Source organism: Desmodus rotundus, chromosome 13 (assembly GCF_022682495.2).
Source record: "Desmodus rotundus isolate HL8 chromosome 13, HLdesRot8A.1, whole genome shotgun sequence".
Classification (NCBI taxonomy): Eukaryota; Metazoa; Chordata; class Mammalia; order Chiroptera; family Phyllostomidae; genus Desmodus; species Desmodus rotundus.
This window is the reverse complement of record NC_071399.1, coordinates 88,467,723-88,495,251: the sequence shown is the minus strand read 5'-3', so window position 1 is coordinate 88,495,251 and position 27,529 is coordinate 88,467,723. Positions and strand designations below refer to the sequence as shown.

Genomic DNA, 27,529 nt, shown 5'->3' with positions numbered 1-27,529 from the left:
TAAAGAAGAGGACTCATTGTGAAACATGGAAAGGAAGGTTGGCTGGGCTTGACACCACACAGGGCCTCTGAGGTCATGCTAGGTAATGTCATTAATATAAAAGCAGGGCTTTTAACTGGAGGTGGGCGTGGAGGAGAGGAAGACAAGTGGATGTTGGAAGACCCGTTAGGCGTTGTTGCATTGGCCAAGGAGGTTGGTGATGGTATAAGAGAGAGAAAGAAGCAACTTTCAGGAGATATTTAGCAGGTTAAATCAACCAAATTTGCTGACTTATCGTGCATTTGGGGTTAGAAGGAAAAGGAGGATGGCTTCTTGCAAAACTGGCTCGATTGTGGTGCCATTCATTGAGCCAGGACATGCTGAAGAACCACTTTGGGTGGAGGAAACTTGTGAGTTCAGTTTTGAGCATGTTAGAGGTACCTTAGAGCCATTCAAAAGGGAATATTTGACACTCGAAAGATCTAGGCTAGATGTGTAAAAATTTTAATTATCTGAGCATAGATAGTAATTGAAGCTGTGGGTAGGAGGGATGAGGGTTTAGAGCTTAGAGTTTATCAATTGACCAGGGCTTAAGCCTGACCCTTGAGGATCTGCAGTACTTAACGGCTAGGTATTGCAGGTTGAGGGTGGGGGATGGAATACGGAGAGAGGAGCAGCCAGAGAAGAGGAGGAAAACCACGAAAATATTTCAGCATGAAAGCCAAAGGAGGAAGGTCTTTCTAAAAAGTGGTACATGCTTTTGAATGCTCCTTGGAAACCATGTCTAAAAATCTCTACTCGTTTTCATGACTCCTTTAGTTTTCTGTTTCTGTGTAACAAATCATCCTAAACTTCAGTGGCTTAAAAGAACAACAGTTTATTATTTCTCAGGATTCCATGGGTTGGCTTCATTCAGCTGGGGGCTTAGCTGGGGCTGGAACACCTGAGATGGCCTTACTTGTTTGGCCATTGCTGCTCACTCTTGCCTGGGCACCTTGCTTCTAGACCCTGTAGCTTCTGTCTCTCCAAGTGACGTGTCATCAGTCAGGAGTCTAGCTCAAGCTTCTTTACTTGGTGGCCGGCTCCTAAAATGGGGCGACAGCAAAGCTGCGAAGCCTGGAACACGTTAACCACACTGCCTTGTCATCTGTCGTGCGCCACACTGACCAAAAAAAAGATCATCATGGCTTGTAGTGGGAGTTGTTTTAGCAAAGGGAAAAGACTAGTAAATGACTAGCAGATGAAGAAAAATTTATTATCATTCCTCTACATTTTCTTTAACCTTGACCCAAAATTTCCCGAATGGTTCCAGTTTCTCTCCTCTCATGCTTCCTTTCCCTGAATGGTATTCCTTTGCTTCCCCCATATTTGAAATCTTACCCATCCTCACAAGCTTTCTTAAAATCTTCAGTTTCTCTTTTTTGTAATTTACGTTCCAGCAGTCCTGAGTTTTAATTTAGTTTTTTATTCCAGTGTTTGTTTATTATTATTTCTTTTTGATCATGATCTCCATTTTGCATATTCCCTCTAACCTGTGAAAGTTTCTAGATTCTCAGTACAGTTTTCATTCTTCACACTCACTCAGATGCGGCTCCTCTGTGAGTGTGCCCCATTCATCCCCCAGATAGTCCCGCATCCCTCTGTCCCTCAGGCAGCTTTCACTGTTGTCTGTACCACAGAGTATACTCAGTTACTTACGTGTTCTTGGAGGTATGAAATTACAGTGTCTAATGTGTTGCCTTGTATTAAATCATTCCTGTGTTAAAGCTGGATTTGTGATCCCCATTCTTACCTTTTTTAAAGGCCTCACATGATAACAATTGAAAATTGAATATTAATAATGACCTAATTACTTCTTTGATACCGTGCCAAGCTCACTGGTATTAGTGCATCAAACTGTAAAGAAATGTGATGGCTTGGTGTGTGAGGTTAAAAGAAATTTTTGCAAAAAATATATGGTCATGTTCGTTCTACCTGTGAATAAGGGAAGAATTTACGAGGTTATATTCTGCGTGGGTCTCAGTGGAAGCGTGTCCATATGTGGATTATCGTTGCGAGCACTGTGCACTGAGTTAGATGGAGGAGTTGTTAAGGGTTCAACCTATGGAAAGGTGGTTTGTCCACTCTTGTTCTGCATGCCAGGCAGGCTTTGCAGCTCATGTCTCTGTGGCCTCTGTGTGCGAGCGCGTGCACGGGCCATAACGATGAGCTGTTTACACACATAGGGACAGACTAGCACTCCCAGCTCCTGGAGATAAGACTGTTTGGTTCTGTGATGTTCTGGTAACGTTTCACAAGCATTACCATGGAATCCACGTCTGTGTGTCTGACCCCACATCTGTGTGTGTGTTGGGATGGGGAGGGTACAGTTGTTGCTGGCGGGGCACGGAGGGGGGCTTGTGCTCTGATTGTCAGCCTTTCTCTGCCCCTTTTACTGTTGTACTTTCCTTAGGCTGAGGGAATGGGAGGGGCCTTATTTATTCTCTCACTTGACAAATACCCGTACTATCCGTGGCGGGGACGCAGCAAAGAATCATATTCCTCTCCTTGCACTCTTTCAAAATAGTCTGATAGGCAGCCAGATAACAGGTCATTAACACCAGGTGGGAAGTATGATGCCTAAAAGATGTGTAATTTGACCTGTGTAGAGTGCCTTCCTGAGACGCAAGGGTGGATCCCCGGTCAGGGCACATGCAGGAAGCAACCAGTGGATGCATCAGTAAGTGGAACAACAAATTGATGTTTCTCTCTCTCTCATATCAAGAATTAAAAAATGTCTCAAAAAAGATGTATAATTTGAATTTCTCCACTAACAGAACAAATTGGCAGGACACCCAAGTGCAAGGGGGGACCCCGCCTAAGTGTGGTACAAATCAGTCAGCCCGACTCACGAAGGGCTCTGCTCTGAGTATTACTCGGGAGCCAGTTAGGTTGTGTGCCCGGAGAAATCTCTTTGGTTCCTGAGTTAAGATATTTGAAAAATAAATTTCTTTAATCTTCTTTTGCTGTTGGCTGACTTCTATTTATTTTTTACATTCTGCAAGTTTAAAAAATAAATAACATTGTATGAGAATCCTCATTAGCTGAGGTTTAATAATAGTTTGTCTTAAAGTGAACTAGCTGAAATATTATCTCAAATCTTGTTTGGCCTGGTATTACCCTTATCAAATCCCGAAGTAATGCCATGCTTTAGGTGGGCACTCAGTGAATAACGAAATAATTAAAATTTAAGTTATGCCCTAGTCCATTCTTAGCAAAGTCACAAATAATTAGAGTCCGAACTATAATCAAACATAAAACAACCAAATAAAGGGGAAATTGCACTGTTACATGCACTGCAAGTTTGAGCATAAGTAACGGTAGGTTTTCACCTACCTAATCTGCCCATTGTCTTTTATGTCTGTGGAGAAAAAAATTCTTTTTTAAATGAGAAGTTTAAGACTTAAAGGTGACAGGCCAAAAAGAGAGATCTCCAAAGGAAAGAAGGAAAAATAGCACGATCTTCCTAAATTTAAATTGGAGTTACATTTCCTTTTCTGTTAGCTGTTAAGATAATTGCTTAAGATACCTGGGCTGGTGGTATCAATAAAATTAATCGTTAAAAATAATAATACAGAAAACCCCAGTTGTATTCAAGTGAAAATAAAACTTAGTATAAACAATAATTTTCTTTGCTTTATTAGTCCATTTAGACTGAAGCTTTGTCAAGTATAATCTTATGAAAACCCTAATGAAGACCAATAATATAATGATTTTGGGTAAAATATTACTGAATTCCACATGATTTATCTAATTCAAATCTTCAGTCTTCCTTAGATGCTCTAAACTTGATCATATAGCAGGAGTCATTTGAGCACGCGTTCTCCACACAGATGTCTCCTGGCATCACTCCTCTACTACAACGGATCTCTAAAATGGGCATGAGAGTAGTGCCTGCCTCATTGGTTTGTTATAAACGTTCTATGAAAAGCAGAGAATGGTGCTTGGCACATGGTGAGAACTCGGTATGCTAGCTCTTGCTGTTTATTTTTATTGTTGTTATTACCCATGTACTTGAGAATGGGAAGAGACCCGCAAGGGAGCGAAAGCATAGGGCTGTGCTTTATAAAAACAAATAAGCAATCTAAAGTGTTTATAACATTAGAATTACTAGATTGATTCCATCTAGCTGGGGGCTCCACCAATGCCTCCAAGTGGAAGAAGATATTTGTAATACTTATATCCAACAAAGGAACTCATCTGGAATATAGTAATAACCCTTCAAATCAATAAGAAAAAGACAGATAACTGAATTTTTTAAAAAGTAGGCAGAATTTAATAGTCACTTCATGAAAGAGCACAGCAAAACGGCCAAGAAATGTACGCAAGGTGTTCAGCTTCCACAGGCTTCACGGAAATTCAGATCCCACCAAGACACCACTACACACACTCCAGAATGGCTGCGGTGAAAAAGGTTGCCAAACCGAGTGCTGGCAGGGAGATAGGGAGCAACCAGAGTTCTTGTACCCTGCTGGTTGGAGCATAAATTGGTACAGCCACTTTGGAAAACTAGCGGTGATAAAAGTAAATATATTCAGACTCTGTGAACCCAGTAATAATGCTTCTAGGTGCACATCCAACAGAAATACAGAAATGCGTACATATTTTCCATGAAGACATGTACTATAATTTCATAGTTTTGCTATTCATAATATACCTAAGCTAGATACAACCCAAATGCCTATCAGTAAAAAATGGATAAATTATAGCATGCTCTCCCCTCCCCCACCACACGCACGCTGTATGGCAATGGGAACGAAGGCCCTACAGTCCATGCAACGGTGCGGATGAGTCTCACCCCGTCACACTGAGTGGAGGAAGTCGTAAACCAAAGAGACCAGACTCTGTAATTCCACTTACATGAAGTTCAAAATCAGACACGACTGTTCAATTGCAAAAGGGAAGGAACCGGGGCGGGGGGGGTGGGGTGGGGCATTGATCAGGAAGGTTTGTTTCGCAGGTGCGAGTTGCACAAGGCATTCAACTCGTCAAAACTCGTCAGACTACACCGTCGTGACTTCTGTTCCTTCACGTGTGTGCGCTTGGATGTCTTCATGGTGTGTTATCCAAAAAAATACTATTTCGAGATCGATGTGTGTTGGATTTTGGAAAGTTAGTTTATTTGTCTTAACTCTGGTTTATGGACCCACCATGGTTTATTTATTGATTTCCTTATTGGGCTTTTAGTTTGTTTCCATTTTTCCTCCATTTAAAATAATGCTGTAGATAGTGTCCTTTTCTGTGACTTCTTATGAAAATATATGACAGTTTGTATCTAGAGGTGGCCTTGCTGGACCCTAGTTTACGCTCATGTCCAGCTAACCAGACAGCAAGCTGTGGTCCAGAATGCCTGTGTGTGGGAGTGGTGGAGAGTTCCCATTGCCGTGTACATGCACACTGGTCTTCCCTTGGTGTAGTCAAGTTGTACATTTTGCTAATGTGGTGGATATGAAATGGGACCTTTGATTTTTTAATTTGCATTATCTGATGATAGTGTATTTGAGCATCTTTCCACACACTTATAGGCCATATGGATTTTTTGGGGTTTTTTTTTTGTTTGCCCATATTCCACATTTGGGAATTATCTATTTTCAGAGCATATTTTTCTGATACTTAACATTATACTTTTCTTACTGATTTATTTGCAATTTGCTTAGATTCCCAAAGTCCATATATTCAGAGAGGCCTTCCTTTGTGATCTTAAGATATGGCTAGAATTTCATTTGTAGACTTTAATAGCGTTGGGGTAACTCAACCCTTCTAAGAATATTTTTCTTCAAGCTTTTAATTTTTTTTCCTGTTCCTGTTTGTCTGCCATTGCTTCCTTCTATTTTACTAGCACATTTCAGCTGTAGAGGATTTTTCCTTTTCCTCTTTGGTGATGAGAGATAGTGGTGATAGGGGAATGGGAAATAATAATAAACAGAAAAAAGAATAAGATGTGACAAGCTTATAAAATTGATATAGCCATATGTAAAATAGGCTTGTGATCCCTCTTGGTTTTTTGTTTATTTTACTTGAAATACATTGTAGATCTTGCATTATACAGCCAAAGGCCAATAATTATTTTATTGTATGTTGTCTGCCTTGTAGTTTTCATCATTAATCTGGTTAGTTGTTCATGTCAGATTATTCTCTGATTAGTTGTGTGTGTGTGTTTGTGTGTGTGTGTTTATAGTGTGAGGTCTCCATGAGTTTTCTACCCATCAAGTGGAAGAAGATATTTGTAATACTTATATCCAACAAAGGGACTCATCTGGAATATAGTAATAACCCTTCAAATCAATAAGAAAAAGACAGATAACTGAATTTTTTAAAAAGTAGGCAGAAATTAATAGTCACTTCATGAAAGAGCACAGCAAAACGGCCAAGAAATGTACGCAAGGTGTTCAGACCACTTCCTTATGTACGAGGCCTATGCAGTGCTGCTATCCACTGGATTCTCGAGATAGTTCCACGTGTTCATTACTTCTCAAAGCATTAACAGTTGAACTTTTCTGCCAGTGCTGGTGGTGCTTTGATGTTTCTGTGACCTTAAAGAGAAAACGACCCAGCACCCGGTAGTCGTGCTTCCCTAGGACAAAGGTGGTTAGTCTTACTTACCTTCGTAATAGCAGTAAGAGCTTGGAGTCTCTGAGCTGTTTTGCAAGTGCCCCAGAGCCTCTGAGGTTAGAGAACCTTCCTCAGAGAACATCTTGGCCCAGATTTCTTCCAAGCTTCCTTCCTCATTGCTTTGAATTCTGCCTGGAGTAGGGTCAGTGCTAGAGGAAGAGCTCATGACTCCTGGCCATTCATGGTCACCAAACCTTGGCTGATCTTGAAAAAGGAATCATGGTATCTTGGCACGAACCTTCCGGAGAGCTTTGCAGAGCTTTACTTGGAGCTCTCTCCTTAGAATAGAATCTGATTTTCTTTCAGTGGTTTGATGTAAGTCAGGGAAGAAACTTGAGTCTTAGGTTGGTGTAGAGTGACTTCAATCCATAATTTATTAAGTTCAGAAATCTTTGAGGTGAGAAATAGAAAGGCTGTAAGCAATACAAGTATGTCTTTATGAAGAAAGTAGCATAAACTCTGGCAGTGAATTTGCAAGTGATCATTTTACCGTGTGTTTTGTAGTTTGAAGAAAACTCTAGTATTTATGTAAGTAAGTTCCCAAGTATGCTGATCTTGAGCTTTATTTTTATTTTAAAAAATTTTATGTGTTAAAAGATTTTAGTTTTCCTAAGCAACCATATGATCACCACACTTAAAATATTGTTAATAATTCTAGTAACTATTTCAAAACTTCCCAGTTGTTTCAAAAATCTTTGCTTTGGGTGGCTTTGTCTTATATGCTATGACAATTCCATCAGCTTTCCTCTCTCCCCACTCGGTTTTCACGCCATTAGTTTCTTGGAGGAACCAGGTCATCTGTCCTGTAGAATGTCTCATTCTCTGGGTCTGACTGACTGCTCCCCGGTTAAACGTGACGCTGCTGTTTCCCCAGTCGTCCCTGTAAATTGATGGCTAGAACTAAAGTCTTGATTAGATGCAGGTTCAACCGTACATTCTGATTTAGCTGGTCTGATGGGGACGGGGAGAGCCATTAAAAAATAAATGCAAAAGCCCCAAACCCTCTATTTTTACTCAGATATGGCAACAATCATTATCTTTAATACATTTGCTATGCAATTAGAGTGACAAAATTTACTTTTATACAAATGCTTTGGGAACATACTTTTTGTATAAAATGAAGCATATTTAAATTATTAATGGTAGAGGTGTTTAAAGCTGCTTACGTGTAATAGAAAAAGTACAGACTTAGATCCAGGAGGCTAAAATCATTTATTTTCTCTGGGACCCATTTTTAAAAAAACTAGAAAATAGGAATAATAAGTGTTGTTTAAGATGAAATGAACTGATATATTTGGAAACAGTCCAGCTGCTGGTGGGTTAGTAGAATTGAAATCCGAAAAGCATTACAGTAACAGATTTTTTTTCAGTTGGGGTCTTCAGAGAAGAGCTTAAGAAAACTGAAGTAACCATCCCATGTGCTGTTTTAGTGATACCTGCATACACTTTTGTTGTTGAGCTTGTTTTTTGAGTGTGAGAGACTCATGTGGTTTTAAGGTAGGTGTAATTAACGTGGCCTTTATAGTGTGTGGAAATCTTACCAGTTTTTCTTTTTCCTTTCAGCTCCATTTACCTCTTAATTCTCCTTTGCCTGGAAGTGAATTGACCAAGGAACCTTTTCGCTGGGATCAGAGACTCTTCGCGTTGGTGTTGCGCTTGCCGGGCACCATGTCCGTAGAATCGGAGCAGCTGACAGGCGTGCCTTTAGATGACTCTGCGATCACACCCATGTGTGAAGTGACAGGCGGTGAGTTTTCTGCTGGTAGCAAGTCAGTGACAGAGCAGTTCATCGGAATGTTTTAAAAACGTACATTTCAAAAACTCCATGTTTTCTCATGTTTGAAAAGTTACAGTAATGGTAGGTAGTAGACATACATGGTTTTAAAACTACATCGATGAAGGTCTGTGACTTGATTTGACCAGGATGTGAAAACTATTGGATCTCATAGTGAATAGTGATTTTTTTTTCTACATAGAAAATGCTGGTATTTGAGGTTGTTGGGCTTATTTTCTTATCTATAGAGTTTGCCATTGATTTACAAATATTGTAGAATTATTTTCTGTGAAAAATGTTTTGAGAGTCATCTCATTATCCATTGTGCATGTAATGATTAAAGCCTGGTAAGTGCAGTTTTCCCCAGAGGCTGGATGGGTGAGAGGAAGCCCAGGTCATATCCAGCTAGTCCAGGTGGTCGCTATACTAAGTGAACATTAATGACACTCTTGAAACAGAATACGTGATAGATTCAGAACGTCTTTAATGGGGAATTGGCTAACAGGTGGATTAATTTGTGTAGATATGTATTGAGTACCTGCTGTGTACCACTGCTCCTTGACTTCAGTAGAGAATACGACAGACACAGTATTCTTGTTTCATGGAGCATTTTAATTCTTACTGAAAGAATCTGACACTAAAAGGTCCAAGTGTGGAACACCAGTAATTCCCTTGTGTCAGGGACCTGTGGCAGAGTCTCTAGAGACAGTTGGTGCCCTCCTGAGATTTCGTCATAGCCAGCTGAGTAAGTTAAAGGAAAGCATAAGGTGTAATGGGTATTGTAGGTGCTTTTCTTCTAAAATTTCGGTTTTTGAACTGCAAAATTCACAGACAAAAAGGGTATGTGAAGTAGATAAGTTAGGAAGTTGTTATTCTATTTTTAAATGTTCCCATTTAATAGAAGTACTTTTTGGTGAACTCTTATAATGCTTTCACAATTTAATCTAAAAGGAAAAAAGATGCGTGCATAAACTTTTAAAGGGAAACCTGTCATCTCAATTTGAAGATTCATGCTGATGATTCTGGGTGCATGGATAGTATTTTTCAGTGATAGTTCTGATTGTTTCTGTGGGTGATGCACATTTGTATTCAGGAAATTCTAGTTTGCAGCCTTGAACTGACCCACTTGCTAAAATGCTGATTTTCGTTTCTTTTTATTTTTTTTTTTAACTCTAGGGTCTTCACTTAACAGATTATAGAAGGGCCTTGAGGCTATAAGTGAAACATGCTCACATTGGAAATCCTTACTATAAATTAGTGAGATTGAACTTAGAATTGCGGTAAAGTTATGGGACCACATCTTGTCTTCTAGGATCAAGAATATTCAGAATGTGAAATGAAGTGAGCGGCACAGTCAGAGAGGGTCTGAAATGAACCTGACACATCATGTCGTAGTCAATGTCCTTGCCTTTGAGCAGGAGCACACTGACGTTTACGTAGTTTGTTCTTGAAGGGAACATCTCCAGAGGTGTGAAGGTTCCAAAGTCATTCTTGGTAATTTCTTTTAAATGACCCAGAAGCCTTAGTCGGTTAAGGAATTAGGAAGCTTTCCCAAATATACGTCCTGAGTCTCTCCTGATGTACTAGATTATTTGCCTCTTTTCATGCTCTTGCTAAGCAATAATGGGAAGTTGCTCATATGCTTTTCATATATCTCAATAATATGTTTTCTTATTTATTGTTCACTGAAGAAAGTTTTGAGGATAAGACATCAGGAAAGTAGAAAGAACAGGAAAGCTAATCTGTTGGCATTGAACTTTGTAATATGTAATCACTGCTAATAATTCTTGTGCATTTTTTCTTGTGTATTGTTTAAAACAATGATAAGAGTAGTGTGTATACATTTATTTTTCCCATTGTAAATTTATATTTACTGAAGAAAAATTGGAAAGAAATTTGCCTGTGTTGCCAAAATAATTGATTAATATTTTATTATATGTTTTATGTATGCTTTTTAAAAAAATGTATAATTGTCATTGTAAGCATTTTTCTTTTACTGTCAGGTAATTTATGAGTACCCACTCTATGCCAAATAACTATTTTTGATGCTGGGAATACAACAGGAACGATAGCCAGCTTACGTTTTGGGAGCGTATGACATAAACGCATGTAAAATGACTAAATATTATCTTAGGGGGGAGTGCTCCTTAAGGTGAAGGGGAAAAAAAGTGTAAGGAGGGTATAGAGTAACTTGAGGCAGACAGTGAGTATTCTTCGGGAGTCTTCTGAGGAGGTGCTCCCCTTTTTATCATAAACCTAAGGATTATGCTTACCCCAGTTGGAATTGATTTGAAATACTGCTCGTCCTTGGAGATGGTTAGGCTTGTGTAAAGAAGTAAATAAAACAGCAGTTCTTAAAAGAAATTACATTTGCATATTTCTAATCTTGAAGTTAATGTCACTCCTTTGAAAGGGATTAAATCAGCCCTGTTGTGTCTTAAAAATATTAATCCCTCTAAAATTGTTCTTACGGCATGTCCATTGACTCTCCTTTTTTCCCAGTTGAGGTAAAATCGACATACAACATCACACTGGTTTCAGGCGCACAACGTGAGTGAGTCGGGATTTGTGTATGTTGTGAGGGGACAGCCACAACAGGTCTGATAGGCGAGCTGAGATCTGAGCGGCAGAGTAAACCACACAGAGACCTGGGCAGCAGGGGAGAAAGGGAAAGAGCATGCCTGGTACTTTGTGGGGCAGCAGGAAAGCTGGCGTGGCTGTCACTGACGTGGAAGGGTAGAGGGAGACAGGTGTAGAGAGGTGGGCGAGGACCAAATACTGAATAGCCTTTTAGGTCATAAGAAATATTTGCTATTTTCTTAGTGTGATGAGAAGCCATTGGAGGGCTTTTTATAGGAGGTGACATCTGATTTCTATTTCTGAAAGATCACTGAGCTGCTAGTTGAAAATACACTGTAAAGTGGCAAGAGTGGAAGCAGGGACTAGTAGCAGATGACAGTACTTGGGGCTACAGTGCTAGGTCTGGAGGTGGGCAGGAGATCTGATGCACAGCAGAACCGAGGATGAGGGCAGTGAGGGAAGAAGGAATCCAGGATGGTTCTGAGATTGGCCAGTTGGCCTTAACAAGGGAAGTGAATGGTCTTGGGGGGTGGCGGGTAGCAGAGGGAAGATATCAAATTTAAAAATGCCTAATAGACATGTTGGTGGAAGTACTGAGGGTCAAAAGCATTTCATAAAAATAGTAAGACAGTTTCCTAGATTAAATCAGTTTAACTTCCTTAGCCTCTTGCCCAGTTTAGAAATGTTCTTTTTATCTCTTCTCTGTTATACTAAGATGCTAAATAGTAGACTTCTGTGGGAAAGTTGGTTTTTTTTTTCCCCACTTTACTGCCTTCGGACTCACTATATTTAGTTTGATTTGTGTGTGTGTGTGTGTGTGTGTGTGGACTCTACGTAACCACAAGTGAGCCAGCTTCTTAACTTGAAGGTGTGTGCTTTTCACAGAAATATAATTAGTGATCCTAGAAACTTTATGCTTCAAACAAAGTATCATACATCCCAAGAGGTGAGTTCTGACATAGAGCATAAGAGAGACATTATATAGGATATGGCTCACTATGTAAAGATGGCAAAATTTGCTATTTCTCTTTAATTTTCAAAAGAACTAATGGATTTTTGTTATTTGCCAGGTGACTCAAGTTTATTCACACTCAAGTTTATTCACTTTTATCTAATTTTTGTTAAACATCTTTGTTAGTAGTTTTATTTCATACTAAGATCATTACTTATTTACTTACATTTTCCTAATCAATGAACTGACGACACAGGTTAGGGGCTAGAGAGAATTGCCACAATTAAAACTCGTGTTTTTTAATGGCTTCTTGGGAATATGCTTAAGTGTCATGAGACAAGATATTCAGCCTTTATATAGTGTTCTACATAATTCGTGTGTTAAGATAAGATGGTCAGCCTTTTTATGTATTATTTTATGTACATGTTTAAATTGAGAAGAAGTACATTAACTTACTAATTCTTTCAAATAACTGTGACTCTATATAGACATTCTGTTTTAAATATTGATTTCAAATTAACACTGTGATTTCCAGGGAATAAAGTATACCCAGATTGAAGTTTCTAATACCCTAAAGGTTTGAATCTTGCCTGTACTACTGTACTAAGTTAAATTATTTAAGTTCTGCATGGTTTGGTTTTCTAATTTGCAAAATGGAAAAAGTAACTCACACGCTGTTGCTAGGATTAACAAATAAATATGATAAAGTGATTAGAATGGTGCCAGGCACATAGACAGATGCTCAGTAATTGGTAGGTGTTTTTATGATTACTGTCGTTACCGTACACAGGTAAGTTGTTTGTTATGTGATACTTGTTTTTCTCAGTAAAGCTGACTCTGAGGATTTGAATCCCACTGCTTTTTAATGTTTTTTTTTTTTTCTGAGTAGCCTTTAGCAAATCACATGTTAAGTATAAATTGGTATGAGTAATTTGGTATGTTGGAGGTAATGATACAGCTGTGTTTAGTTGAATTGTTGAATCTGTAAAATTCCATATTGAGCTTATTGAATATTACATTGTAAGATGTTTGATTAAAGATTGTTTTAGTTGTTAAGGTTTTCAGTATTGTTCTACATAAGCACATATAATAGAAATATGCTACAAGTTAAATGTGTAGTTGTAAATTTTATAGTAGTCACATTAAAGAGAAACAAGTGAAATTATTTTTAATAATATCAACTCAATATATATAAAATATTTCCACGTGAAATCTGTATTTAAAAATTGTTCACATTTTACATCATTTTCATATTAAGTCTACAAAATCAGGCACTATTTTGTATTTACTATACATCTCAACTTGGACTGGCTGTGTTTCCAATTTGTAATAGCCGCATGTGGCCAGCGACTGCAGGTCTGCATGGGTCTAGATACATTGAAGTTCTCTGTTTAAGAGATCTTTCCATTAGTATTTTTTTATCACTGGCATTTTAATGCTTCTGAACTAGAAGTCCTATAGATTATAAAATATTCAGAAGGGAAACTTACTTAAGATAGGTAATTCTCAAGTATGTAAGCCAGATGAAATTTAGAAAAGCACATGCTTCCATCTGTATATTAAAATGCACATATTTAAAATAAGCAGTAACTGTCAGCAGACCAATTAAATAATTAAGTACTTACTATGTTCTTAGCATTAATCTTACTGACAATACACTTTTGTTAAGCAGGGGTAGGATTTGGGGCAGTTAGATACTAGATGTTGGGTATATATAGTAAAGATAAATTATATTGGATAATAGCTGGAAATAGTTTTTCATGTATATATTTTTGAAATCACATTTTATACAATATATAATATACTTATTAAGTATATATAAGTATATTATATATAAATCACATTGCATATAATATACTTATGTATTTTTTATATAAATCACATTTTATATAATATAAATATATAAGTAAAAGATTATCTTTTTTATTGTGATTTGTTCAGACCAAGATTTGCATTTTCCATATACTGATAATTGGAAAAAAATGTATACATTCCCATAAAATGGAATTGTTGGTTTATTGAAAGTAACTGTTTTGTTCATTCTCCCATAAGAAAATGCAGTAAGTCAAACTTTACCATTGAACTTTTGTTAATCATTACTGTCAGAAACTCCACTATTATTCATTCTTGCTAAAGGTAGGAATTTCTGCAACAGACTTTATTTTACCTTTTTTCTTTTTAAATCTCAGGTCGCTCATACTCTGTATGTTCTCCAAGAATGCTTAATCAGTGTCTGGAGTCCTTGGTGCAGAAAGTGCAAAGTGGGGTGGTTATAAACTTTGAAAAAGCAGGACCAGATCCTTCCCCTGTAGAAGGTATTGTCGCATTTTTATTACAGACATTCTAAACTTGTTGTGTCAGTTATTCAACTAGAATTGAAAAACTAAGTATGATTTGGACTTAAGATTGACAAAACTAAATTATTAAGATGACAAAACAGCTATTGGTAAAGAGGGAAGATTAATTAGGAAAGTCAAGGTAAACTGATAGTGGTTCAGTAACATTACTTTTCTTAAAAAATATTTTATTTATTTATTTTTAGACAGGGGGGTGGGAGGGAGAAAGAGAGGGAGAGAAACATCAATGTGTGGTTGCCTCTCGTGTGCCCCCTACTGGGGACCTGGCTTGAAACCCAGGCATGTGCCCTGACTGGGGATCGAACCAGCGACACTTTGGTTCACAGGCTGGCATTCAATCCACTGAGCCACACCAGCCAGGGTGTAACATCACTTTTTTTATAGTGATTATTCATAGCATGAAATTATATTAAGAGACAAAAAACTTTTTAAGTATTTATAGATGAGCAACCTCATATTTCCTTTTTAGTATTATAATGTTGTTTCTCTCCTGTATACATGCATCTCCTATTTGTCATAATTCACAAGTGTGTTTGTTGAATTCCCTAGCTATATTTTTTCTAAGGACCAAACTAGACTGAACCAAATGGTTTACGTGGTTCCAAAAATGAGGACCCAGCCTTTGCTGTTAAGCTTGATTATTTATCTCTAGCTAAGCTCCACCTGGCTGTATTCGAATACTCTGTGATCATGAACTGTTTATATTAGAGTGTTTAAGGAGTTGCATTAGAACTAATGGACAACTGTTACACCTGGACCTTCTGCGCTGTATGATGGAGCGGGTAACAAGAATTAGAAAGCCATCACTGACAGTTGGCAGAGGTGACCCACTAGAGTGGGGGAGGGAGGGGTCATAGAGATGAAAAACCGGGTGCCCTCAGTGGGGGACTATAGGGAAGGAGCAGAAGATGGCAAGATTATGTAAATTGTCTCGCTGTTTCTGCTTTTTGTTTAAACAAATATTTTCTTTTAATCGAATAGTTAAGCATGGAATGTATTTATTTTTAGATTATTTTACTGTTTGGTTTAGAGTTGGGCGCTAAATAAATGTTTAGTTGAAGAGAGTTGCTATTTTGATAGAATTATTTCAGATTAAGGGTAGGTACTTCAAATCAGGATTTGCTTACTCATTTTTTTTTAAGTTATTAGTCTTTAGTTGAAATGACTCCTCATTTAGCAATACTTACCTAGTATTTACTAAACCAAGCACAGTGATGAAGAAATTGTTTGCCCTTATAATCTGGTGAGAGAAGCATATTATTCATTAAACAACTATTTACCATAAAGTATCTTTTCCATATTCTGATTGGGCAAGAAAAGGATGCTGTGGGACCTGTTTTCAGCTGTTGAACTTGTAGTTGGCACTTGCAGGCTTTACCCTCTAGTGACTTTTAATCTGATCTAGATGTTAAGTGGTCATGATGGTATTCTGCCATTTAAGGAAAATAGGAAGGTTCAGAATTGAACAAGTGTTAGCTGTTTTTGTTAAGTAATAATAGATAAAATTGAACTTTTGATGATGCTTTTTCTCCTAATGATATGTGCTTTTTTTTTTTTTTTTTTTTTTTTGTCTTAATTTCTTTGCTATAGATGGGCAGCCAGATATATCAAGGCCTTTTGGATCTCAGCCTTGGCATAGCTGTCACAAACTCATATATGTCAGGCCAAACCCTAAAACAGGGGTTCCTATAGGTCATTGGCCGGTTCCAGAATCTTTTTGGCCAGATCAGAATTCTCCAACATTGGTAAGTACCAGTCAGACTGAGGCTTTGTAATGGTAACCATTTATCTGCTTTTTATACTAGTTGTAAGTACTACTTTCAATTAAATATGTGGCTAATTTACAGAAATTACAATGTTCAAAGTGTTGTGGTAAGCTGTTAATGGCTTCAGTATACTGTATTGTTCATTATGTAGTAATGGAAAAAGGCACCTGGTTCCTTTAGAATCTAATACCAGGCTTATGGGTTTTTGTTGTTTTTTTTTTAGCATCTGGGTACAGAATCATAAATGTTTCATGAGTTCTCTTTGGACTCTAAACATAATGTAACGTGCAGATTTGTCCCAGGGACACAGTTTAGAATTTAAATGAAGGCTTACACAATAATTTTGTTCATGTTGTGTTCAATTTTGTTCAATTTGTTTTGTTATGTTGACTTGCATGGTTTTAGTTATATTTTTCATTGGTCTGGAGGTTTAAGATAGGAATGATTTTCTGGTCTTGCTTATGAATTATTTTTTAGAAACAGTAAAGCTTGTTGAAAAGTTACGGTGAATTATCAGTATTCACTATATAGTTTTTCTGATAGTAGGGTAAAGTTATACAACATATCTATTTAATCTTGTTACTACATTTTCTTTCACAGTAGTATTTTCTCTAGGGTATGAGGAAATCCTGGGCTGTTCTGTGGGAGAACATGACATACCGCCCTTATAAGGCTTGCATTTCAGATGCCGTTCAGATGTCACTTAAAATTCAGATATCGTTGACAATTAAACTGAATCCTATTTGACATCTTTTGTACTTTAAACCTATATCAACTCTACAAGATAACATTTACTTTTAATCTGCATAACATCTATAAAGTGACATTTCCTTTATTCATTTGGGGTTCATTGAAGTTAAGATTTAATAAATTTCAGTAAGGCATCTTCTTTATTCCTTTTCTCTTTGTTCTGATTGAACCATCCTAGTTTCTTAGTCTGGCCTTACAGAGAAAATCAGTTTCTTTGTTTATTTTACTTTCTTTTCTGGAGCTCTTTCAACTCTTATAGAACAGATACCATATTTGTATGAAATACTGCTTTGTTAGTATTCTTTTGATTGTCTTTATTTAATACCCTCAGTAGTATGTATGATACTTTGTCTAATCCTAATAGAAATTCAAAATCAGTATCACAAGCATTATCTATTAATATAACTCTAGTTGTCTATTGCAAATTGTTACAAACCATAGAGGATTTTGAAGTGTGAGTAAGATTTCAGTTGGGAGGAGGAAACGTATGAGAAAAAAATGTGGAAGTAAAAAAGAACAAGGTATATTTAGAGGGATAACAAGTAGCAACAAGTAGCTGAGTATAGGTGGGTCATAGGGCATATGTAGAATATTAAGAGTATCATTAAATGAATTAAATTGTTCATGACTTTAAATGCAAGATTAAGGAATTTAAGCTTTTTTTTCAGTGGGGTTCAAAGAATAACTGAAGGCATTTTTATAGAGTGCCGCTTTGGGACAATTAATCCGGTGGTTGTTATTTGTAGTAAAAGTAGGCGATGTGTTGGGAGGTAAGCAGGTTTCCTATTGGGCTATTATGGTTCACATAAGACATATTAAGAGTTTGGATTGAGATGATGGAAGAAAGAATCATAAGAAAGAAAATATTGGAAAGAACTGTCAAAATTTAGTAACTGAAGGATATTAGAGGGGAAATGAAATTTTTATGAATAACAATATTTCAAATAAGAAGTATTGATATTGAAATTTAAGTGTCATTTATTAGAAACTGATTCTGAATTTGAATCATGGCTTTACCAATTAGTAGTTAAGTACCTTTGGTTAATTATCTTCTCTATGCCTTAATTTTCCATCGGTTAAATGATGATAGTAGCTCCTATCCCATAGGATTGTTTGGGGGATTAAATGAAATAATAAGTTCAAGGTTTCTTTGCCAAGTTCCAGAGGACTCCTTCCCCCTCCCTTTTCCTCTTGGATCTCAGTATGTTCATCCAAAAAATGAGTGAGTTTCATGGACTGACTCAATAAGCTATGTGTTAGGCATATGCTGGGTTCACAGGAGCACAAGGTGAGTAGCACAAGTTGAGTAAAACATTGTGCTCACCCTGTTGAGCGATACCACTTATGGGAAGGCCAGAAATATAAAAAATGTAGCAGAGTACAGCATGTTAACTGTACTAGAAGGGCAGAAGGGCACTTCCCTTCTTCCACGGGGAAGTGGTACCTAACTGGTATATGTTTGGGATACAGGGTGGGAAGGGGTGTCAGGGAAGAAGTCTTTTTGTGGCTGATAACTTGCCAGTTCAGACTTCAAAACTTTATTTGCAATATGCAAGAGAGAAAATAATAAAGCAGGCAGGGGTGACATGTGAAATATGGATGACATGAAAGATGACGATCTGGGTGAGCAATTGCAAGTGGTTTGGCATAGCTAGAACACGGGGTGTACACGGCGTGGTGGTTGAAAGGCGGAGCGGGACCAGGTCATCAAAGATCTTTTTGTATAGTATTAAGAGTTTGGACCCTATTTTTAGGTGATTGTTTATTACTTTTGCCAAATAATTTTAGATAGCATAATTATTGGGCTGGCCAAAACATCCATGTAGTTTTTTCCATAAAATATAGGACATATTTTTCATTTGTACCAATAACTTCATTGATTTGGATATTTTGAATATGTCGGCTATCTCCCACGTGGTCTAACGTAGATTGTTTCAATTAATGTCTCAATTTGATCGCTATCAACCTCAGCAGGTCTACCAGGCCATGGAGCATCATCCAGCTAGAAATCTCCAGCACAAAACTTAGCAACCACTTCTGACACTTGATCAGTCACAGCAGCTTCCCCACACACTGCACACATCTTTTTCTGCATTTCAGTGCATTTCCACCTTTCTTGAAATAGTAAAGCATAATATGCTGAAAATGGATATTTTCTTCCATCTTCAGCATTCAAATGGCTACACAAAAATTCACCAGTTTTGATATGTATTTTAAAAACGCATGCTGATATGACAGCTGCCAAAATACAGTCTTAACAAAATTGTTTCAAATGAAGTTAAAGACAGCTAAGCACTACTAGAGTCCTCTGACGGAAAAACCAAACAAACTTTTGTATTAAATTTGATGGCCATGGGATTAGAGGGGGCTAATTAATGAGGGAGATTAATACAAAATAAGCAGTTGTACTAGTCTAGTCTGAGAAATGAGGGCGTGAACTAGAGTGGTAGGATGGAAGACATGTTTCCAGAGAGACGAACGCTGAGCACTGACAGGGCAGCAACTACTCACTGCGCACCTGCCGTGTGTGTGCCCTCCGCTAAGTGCCTTCGAACTTGTGGGATCGTCTTGTCTAGGTCTTTGTGACAGTTAAATGTGGAGGGCAAGGGGAGGGTATTAAGGATGACATCTAGTGTTTTAGAATAGGTTTTGTGATGCAGGGGAGAAATAGCAAGTTGGGTAATAGAGTGTCTGAGGCACCTCTGGGAGGTTTGGGTTAGGTACTTTAAACAAGCACCTAACTTGTTAGTAGCAGGCAGTTGTAGGCACGCGGGGAATGAGCGGGATGTGGTCCCCTCACGGACCTGGGAGCCGCCAGTGTACAGAGTAGCTGAGGCTAAGAGAATCCTTTATAGCTATGAAATTTCAAATTATTTCCTTATAGCTCCTATTTTCCTCACCAGTCTCTGATCAGTGAGATTTTATTTATTTTCCACTTTCCACCCAGTATTAGTAGTTAAGCCATGATTCACGATCGCAGACTGGGGATCACCACGTCCCCGGGGCTCCCCTCACCGTCCTGGCTGAAGGGCAGAGGACCGAGGAGAGGAGGGTGGAGCCAGTTCACTAGTTTGGAGCCTGGTGCCTGTCCCAAATTTACAAATAATTTTTAAATATGTAATGTCCTAACTTTTACTGATCAAGGTGTATGATCAATCAGTTTGGAAGCCACTACTCTATACAAGTAATTAAGTTGCTACAAGTGAGCACTTAAAACTTAAGGTTTCTGTATGTTCCTTGGATATGGAAATGAGTACTTAATTCCAAAAAGTTATATTTTAAACCTAAAGAGATTTTCATTTTGTGTGGATTTTGAAGGGTTTTGTCTTTCTTCTGAATATTAAATAATTTAAGCTTTGCGTTCTCAAGATTCTTTCAGCTAAAGGTGCTTTGCCTAGTAAATTGAACTCTAGCAAAACTGAGGAGCTGAGTCCATTTGGGTAGTGAGGGATACTGAAGATGAGTTTGTTTCTGGTATTTTGCATAAATAGTAATGAGACTTTCCCTTCTAGCCGCCTCGCACATCTCATCCTGTAGTGAAGTTTTCCTGCACAGACTGTGAACCAATGGTTATTGACAAATTGCCTTTTGACAAATATGAGTTGGAACCTTCACCACTGACTCAGTTTATCCTGGAAAGGAAATCTCCTCAAACATGTTGGCAGGTGAGCTGATCAATTAGCTAAGTTTGGTGTTTCTTAAAAAGTTAAATTGAATCAATGGTTTATATAATCTGTAAAGGTTTAAACCTTCATAGAAATAGTAAGTTTTAACCACTCCCTTTTAACAGGTGTATGTGAGCAATAGTGCGAAATACAGTGAACTCGGTCACCCGTTTGGTTACTTGAAAGCCAGCACAGCGCTGAACTGTGTTAACCTCTTTGTGATGCCTTACAATTACCCTGTCCTCCTTCCCCTTTTAGGTAAGTCACGCCTGTCGCCTTCTCCCGGGCTCAGCGCACGATTTCACTTGGCATATGTTTTCCTAAATGAATGAGTTTGTTCCAAAATAACATGATTGCCTAAAGTTAGTTTCTGGGCACCATCAGGCTGTGATTTTTGAGTACTGTTGGAAGAGACTGATTTTCCTTTATGGAGTCACCTCGGGTTTGAAAGTTATAGTCACAGTGTTAGTAGATACATTTATAGAAAGCTCTGTACGTACTCTGCTTATGTCCTCAAACCTGTCTCGTGTCTAGGTCTAGATAGGGCATAGTTTTTCTTTGTGTTTCCTGATCCCACTTCTATCATTACGTGTAATTCTAGACCATAATGGGCACCGTTTCATTTTTGAAATGGTGTTACTGATTGAAAATTAGAGAACCCAGAATTTTACCACTTCTATTTTGTTAGAGCTTGCATCTCAGTTACCCTTCCTCTCACAAATAAGAAACTTACCTGCCTTGATTTTCATCTGTGAAAATGAGTGATGATAGTTTGTTTACATTATACATTTATAGATGACTTGTTTAAAGTACATAAAGCAAAACCAACACTGAAATGGAGACAGTCGTTTGAAAGTTATTTGAAGACAATGCCTCCCTACTACCTTGGGGTAAGAATGTTATTGTTAAAAGTAGAACTTGTTATAAAGTTTCATATTATGCTTATAGTTTATTGTAAGTATTCCTGTTTTTTGCCATTACAGGTTAAACATCATGAAAATTGTGTGTACACATGGCCAATATAGATGTAATAGGAAAAAAATGTTTCGATGATTTGCAAAATAACGATGATTTTGAGTATAGACAGTACCTACCCTATGCCTGCACTGATCCTATGCCCGTGACATGTATTAACCCCATTTCATTTATATAGTAATTCTAGGAGGTAGAAATGGTCACTGTCCCTATTTCATAGATGAGGAAACTAAGGTACTAAAAGATAAGTTAAGTTGTCCAAGGCTACATTGCTAATACATGGGAGCTGAAATTCAGTCCCAGGCAGCCTGGTTTTGAATTTAGGCCTTTAATCTCAGTTGTTGTACTATCTTTTTAAATTGTAGTTTCAGAATTATTTCTCTCTAATGGTTCAAAATTATTTTTGTTGCATTATTTTCTAAATCTTCAGAAATATGTTTTTAGGTACATAAGTGTATACTCACATAGAACCATATATTTTTAAAGCCATGAATTTTCTGATTACTTAAAATCTAGTTTATCATAGTAGATAAGACCAGTAATGTATGTATTAGTAAGTATGCTACTTTATTTCATGAAAAGTAATTTAATAGATCTACACTAAAAGCACTTTTAGACATTACTTCTGCTTTTAATTCAAGAATAGTACAGCATGTGACTGTAACTGATCTTTGTAAATGGTCCCTCATAAGAACATTAATTTCTTGAGCTTTAGAAATCATATTTTACAGTTTTAAGAGATAATTTCTATGAGTGTCTAGCACATAGTGCCTGCCATGTAAGAGAGGAGGAAATACTTTGAATATGAAATGTTACATATGTTGACTCGTTTACATTACATAGGAACCTGGAGGACTTAGCCAAAGCTGCATGGATATGAAATATCAGAGATTTGATATCTCTGGGATTTGATTCTAGTTTCACACAAGTGCTTATCCACTTTCTTATATGTCAGTGAACATCATCCTTATTCTGTCTCTGTCCCATTCATATATGCTGGACCCTCCTGCTAGTGATAGTTATCATTGTCCAAAGTGGTTCTCCATTGGTCTCTCCTTAAAATTAAATGTTATTTCATTATACCACATCCATAGTAAATAATACACTGTTTTTTCCTCCTTCTTGTTCTTCCTTCTATTTTCTTTCAGCTCAGCTAATGGTAATAGCCATGATTAACACCTACCGAATGCTTACTGTGTGCCAGATGCTTTTATAAGTGCTTTCTATGTATTAATTCATTTAATCCCATGACAACCCTACGAGGTAGACACTATTACTATCATTTTACAAACGAGAAGCTAAGGCACAGAGAGGCTACAGAACCCAGGACACGGGGTCACAAAGCTAGTACGTGGTTGAGCCTCAGCCCACACAGTTATCCAAAGCGGGAATCTCCTCTTTTCTTGGACTCCATTTCAGTTACTACCCACGTTCTACCAAATCTGCCTCTGCACTGCGTCTCCTGCCCTTTTCTCCCCAATTCACTGTCTCCGAGGAGACTAGGAAGTCTGGGTCTTCACCTTTCTCGCCCTGGGTGTCGTTATTCTAGCTTCAAATCCTTTTTAACACTTTTGAACTGCCTCTCTTACCACTGACAAACACTTTACTGAAATACAAATATGATATTACTCTTACTGCAGAAAAGGAGGAATTGGGGGTGGGGAGAAGTTTTCAAAACTGACATAATGCATGTAGCCTGACATTTTTGACAAGCGGGGTTTTCTTTCTTGCCCATAGCCGTTGAAGAAAGCTGTTCGAATGATGGGGGCACCTAACCTCATAGCGGACAGCATGGAATATGGCCTCAGTTACAGTGTCATTTCATACCTCAAAAAATTGAGTCAGCAGGTAACGTTGGGAAATGGAGAGCCTTCCGTATTTGGAATGGTTTTGGCTAAGATGGTTTACAGGCCAGATGTCAGTTCTTGATAGTTCTAATAGAATTCCACTCTATTAGTAGATTATATTTTAAAACCACACGTATCATATATTAACACAATTCTTTCTCAAGTACATGGTATGCTGCGTTTTGAAATGTTAATTTCAAATAATAATCCCAGTTTGTGAAATGGCTTCCTAGATTTCCAGTTTGTGAACATTCTTTGTTTTCTTTCGAGAAATTTGTTAGAAAGTTGTTTTTTCTTAGAAAAAATGCCAGTTCCTTTTACTTTCTCTTTTAAAACCTGTAGGTTTTTTTCTTTCAGAATGGGAATTTCTTGTGAAATACTGTAAGAGACATTGAATTTTGTCATTTGGGGCATAAATCACCTTAGCAGATACTGTGGTGGTTAAGCAGTCTAGAGTTTACCCGACTGCCAAGTTTCTAATGTTGTATAAGATGCATCACTTTTCCAGGGCTTCTGCCATGTCAACTTCACTGCTAATTGAAATGGAGGTGTAGAGAGTCAAAATATTTGCTCTCTGCTTTCCGGTGAAAAATTACATCATTATTTGCCATATCTATGAACATTTATTTATATGCTAATGTCTTTAAGTAAATATTGATGAGAGGATTTTTCTAATTTTCCATCAGCTCGGAATTAGAAATGCATATTTTCATTTAGGGTATCTTTACATTTCATGGTTTAAGTGTAGTGGGTATTTACAATTAGAGTTGTATTTGTTTGCCCTGCTCCAAAAGGTTAGAATTGTAATGATTTAAAATCATAAGACATTCTTCAAACTATGTTTAATTTACCAAGTACTTGACATAAAGGATGTCACTCAAGATTTTAATTTCTTATATACTTTTAAAATATATAAATATTTAACTTATAGAGCACCAAAACTATAGAATTTAAGTTCCCAATTTAGATTATATCAAGGCAATTCTTGTTTATTTTTTACTTTAGGCCAAAATAGAATCTGATCGAGTCATTGGATCTGTAGGCAAGAAAGTAGTACAGGAAACTGGGATTAAAGTTCGAAGCCGATCACATGGTTTATCAATGGCCTACAGGAAAGATTTTCAGCAGCTGCTCCAGGGAATTTCAGAGGATGTTCCTCATAGACTGCTGGACCTGAACATGAAAGAATACACTGGGTTCCAAGTTGCTTTGCTCAATAAGGTAATAGTTACCTGCATGTAGTACTGCTCTAGTTATATCCTGTTACACTGTTGAGCAGAGATAAAATTTTCTATTAACTGAAACTCAGTTCATCCAAACTCTCGTAAGTACTTTTATACTTGAACAGAATAATGACCATTATATCGTGCTATCATTGAATCGCTGAACTGTAGGATTAAAACAGACATTGTCCGTGGTGAGTGAATGAATGGATGTACTGATAAAAAGTAAACCAGCCCATTTATCTTATAGGTGAATAAGCAGAGGCTTAGAGATTGCTTAAAGTTACATAGGGAATGGTGGCGTCGCTGCAGTTTGATGCTTACGACCTCGGGTGCACACTGTGGTCCTGGAGCACTTTAGGAATGCTCGTTATTAAACAGGTCTTTATCCCAGAAGCCTTTTTGTAAAAACAGACACACTGATTCTAAAATTTGTATGGAAGTGTGAAGGTACTAAGATAGCTGGAACAATTTTGGGAAACAGTGTAGTTGGACAGTTTGCACTACCTAATTTTAAAAGTTACTGCTAAAGCTGTAGTGCAGAACACTTTCTGTTGTTGGCGCAAGAATGAACAGAGGTCCTCGGGACAGAGTGCAGTCACAAGTAGGCCCTCCCACGGAGTTGGTTAGTTTTTAACCAAGGTGCCAAGATAATTCAGAGGGCACAAATAGTCTTTTCAACAAGTAGTACTGGAACAATTGGATGTCCATATTCAAAATAAGGCTCTTGACCCTTACCCAGCATTACTTGAAGTGATCATGGTCTTACATGTAAGAACTAAAACTGTAAACTAAAGAAAACTGGAGAAAATCATCATGGCCTTGGGTCATAGATTGTTGAAGAGTTCTAAAATACAAAACAGAAAGCACTTGATAAATTGAACTTCATTAAAATTAAGATTTTTTAATTCAAAAGAAACTTTAGAAAATGAATAGGAACTCATATGCCTGGGAGAAAAGCATATATTGAATAAAGAACTTAATATCAAAATAAATAAAGAACTTAATATAGCTCAATAACAAAGAGACAAACACCCCATTAAAAAAAGTGGGCAAATATTTGAACAGATACTTGACCAAATGAGATGTACAAACTTGAACAGGAGCATGAGAAGATGGCCAACCTTATTGGCCACTAAGGAAATGGAAATTAAAACCATAACGAGGTTCCACTTTACACCCTCTGGAATGGCTGAACTTTAAAAGACTGAAAAATATCAAGTGTTGGTGAAGATGGAGAGTAGCTGGAACTCTCACATTGCTGATGGGAAAAGTTGGCAGTTTCTTAAGAAGGTAAATACATACTTGCTCTATAACCAGCAATTGTATGTATCTGCCCAAGAGAAACAAAAATATATGTGGTAACGGCATTATTCATAGTCCCCCAAAACTGAAAACGATCCAGTGTTTATCAAAGATAGATAGATAAAAGGAATGGTATATCCGTATAAACGAATACTACTTTATACAATAAAAAGGAATGGACTGCTGATACATGAACAACGTAGATGAATCTCAAAAGCATAGTGCTAAGTGAAAGAAGCCGGATAGACGATATTAGATATTGCAAGATTTCATGTGTAAAATGGAGCGCAGAGACAGGAAGCAGGTAAGTCGTTGCCTGGGGCTAGTACTAAGGACCCACTACACACGGGCACAAGGAACTCTCTGGGATGCTGGAAGAATTCTAGAACTGGGTTGTGGTGATTGTTTCACAACTGTGAATTTGCTGATGCTCATTGAACTGCGTGGTTAAATAGGCAGGTTTATGGTATATAAATTACATATCAAAGCTTTTTTTAAAAAACCTTGAAAGTCTTTAAAATTTGGATATTTATTTCTTTTAGCCAGAATATATAATAAAATCTTGAGTTAGATGTGAGCTTGAGATTATTTGGTTGAGTTCACTACTGATTTTTTATCTTTTGGTTCCCAAAATAGCACATTAAGATTACATCATAACTCTATTCTGTTTTTAAGCTAAATTAGTTAACTTATATATCTTTTTTTCAAACCTGTGCTGCAGGTGTAGAGTTTAGTTTCTTGATTCTGTTTGTCTTTGAATGTTTTCAATAGGACTTAAAGCCACAGACATTCAGAAATGCGTATGACATACCAAGACGGAATCTTCTGGATCATTTAACAAGAATGAGGTTTAATCTCATGAAGAGCACCCGCAGGTTTCTTAAAGGACAGGATGAAGGTTAGATCATGGTTGTCATGTTGGTATTTCTTTTGTAAATTTTTTCTTTGTATTGAAACATAATAGTAATACTGTAACTCTTAAAGAATTATTACAATATTGCATTCTCATTGTAAAGTTGGACAAATGAAGGAAAAAGTCATTCCTGAGTCTATATTTTTTTCCGGAATCACTGTTGCTGCAGATTCTGTTCCCCAGAGTAACAACCTTTGTTAACAGCTTAGTTTCCTTTCTTGGTTTTTCATCCATTCACACACGCAGTTATTTTCTTACGATGTGCTGATACCTGGTAGTTTAACTCTGGGTGCCCAATAGCTGTCATATTCTGACATCTCCTTCAGCCATCTCCTTGGCACCTACTACAAATCAAGTCAGATAAGAATTTAACCCTTTGCGATCTCTGATGTAAGCATTCCAACTATACCTATGTATAAAAAGGATTATGTATATGATTTCTCTTCTCTGTAAATTCTACTATAATTAAATTTTGTATATTTGGAATAGAGTAGAAGAAACATTCCTTTTCATGGGAAGATTACACATATTGCTGATTCCATGCCCTGTGATTAGCTGCAATATTTTTGTTTTGTTTAGAAGATAAAATCAATGATTTTTAATTTTATTTTAAAAATTTCAAAGATTCTTGTGTCACAATATTTATAAAGGCAACAAATTAATTTAGAGTATGTGGTAAGGGAAGACTGCTTAGAATAACACCAGGTGGCTTTCATATATAAGAAGATATGTGTTGCCCTGGCTGCTGTGGCTCAGTGGGTTGAACGCTGGCCTGCAAACTGAAAGGTCACT

At 37.2% G+C, this 27,529-nt stretch overlaps 1 protein-coding gene across 6 annotated transcripts in view; it reads left to right on the top strand.

Annotated features, from left to right (window-relative positions):
• The window catches only part of INTS6 (integrator complex subunit 6), an 87,507-nt gene that overhangs the window by 38,217 nt on the left and 21,761 nt on the right, over positions 1-27,529 (top strand). For all 6 annotated transcript variants that reach the window (XR_006656484.3, XR_006656485.3, XR_006656487.3 and 3 more), the window contains 9 exons: positions 8,194-8,377; positions 14,126-14,251; positions 15,884-16,038; positions 20,322-20,474; positions 20,600-20,732; positions 21,270-21,364; positions 23,187-23,297; positions 24,302-24,517; positions 26,596-26,722. Coding sequence is in view for 3 of the 6 variants with exons in the window: in XM_024568630.3 (XP_024424398.1) it covers positions 8,194-8,377; positions 14,126-14,251; positions 15,884-16,038; positions 20,322-20,474; positions 20,600-20,732; positions 21,270-21,364; positions 23,187-23,297; positions 24,302-24,517; positions 26,596-26,722 (1,300 nt within the window). In the remaining 3 variants the exon portion in view is untranslated. The remainder of the gene's footprint in view (positions 1-8,193; positions 8,378-14,125; positions 14,252-15,883; positions 16,039-20,321; positions 20,475-20,599; positions 20,733-21,269; positions 21,365-23,186; positions 23,298-24,301; positions 24,518-26,595; positions 26,723-27,529) is intronic.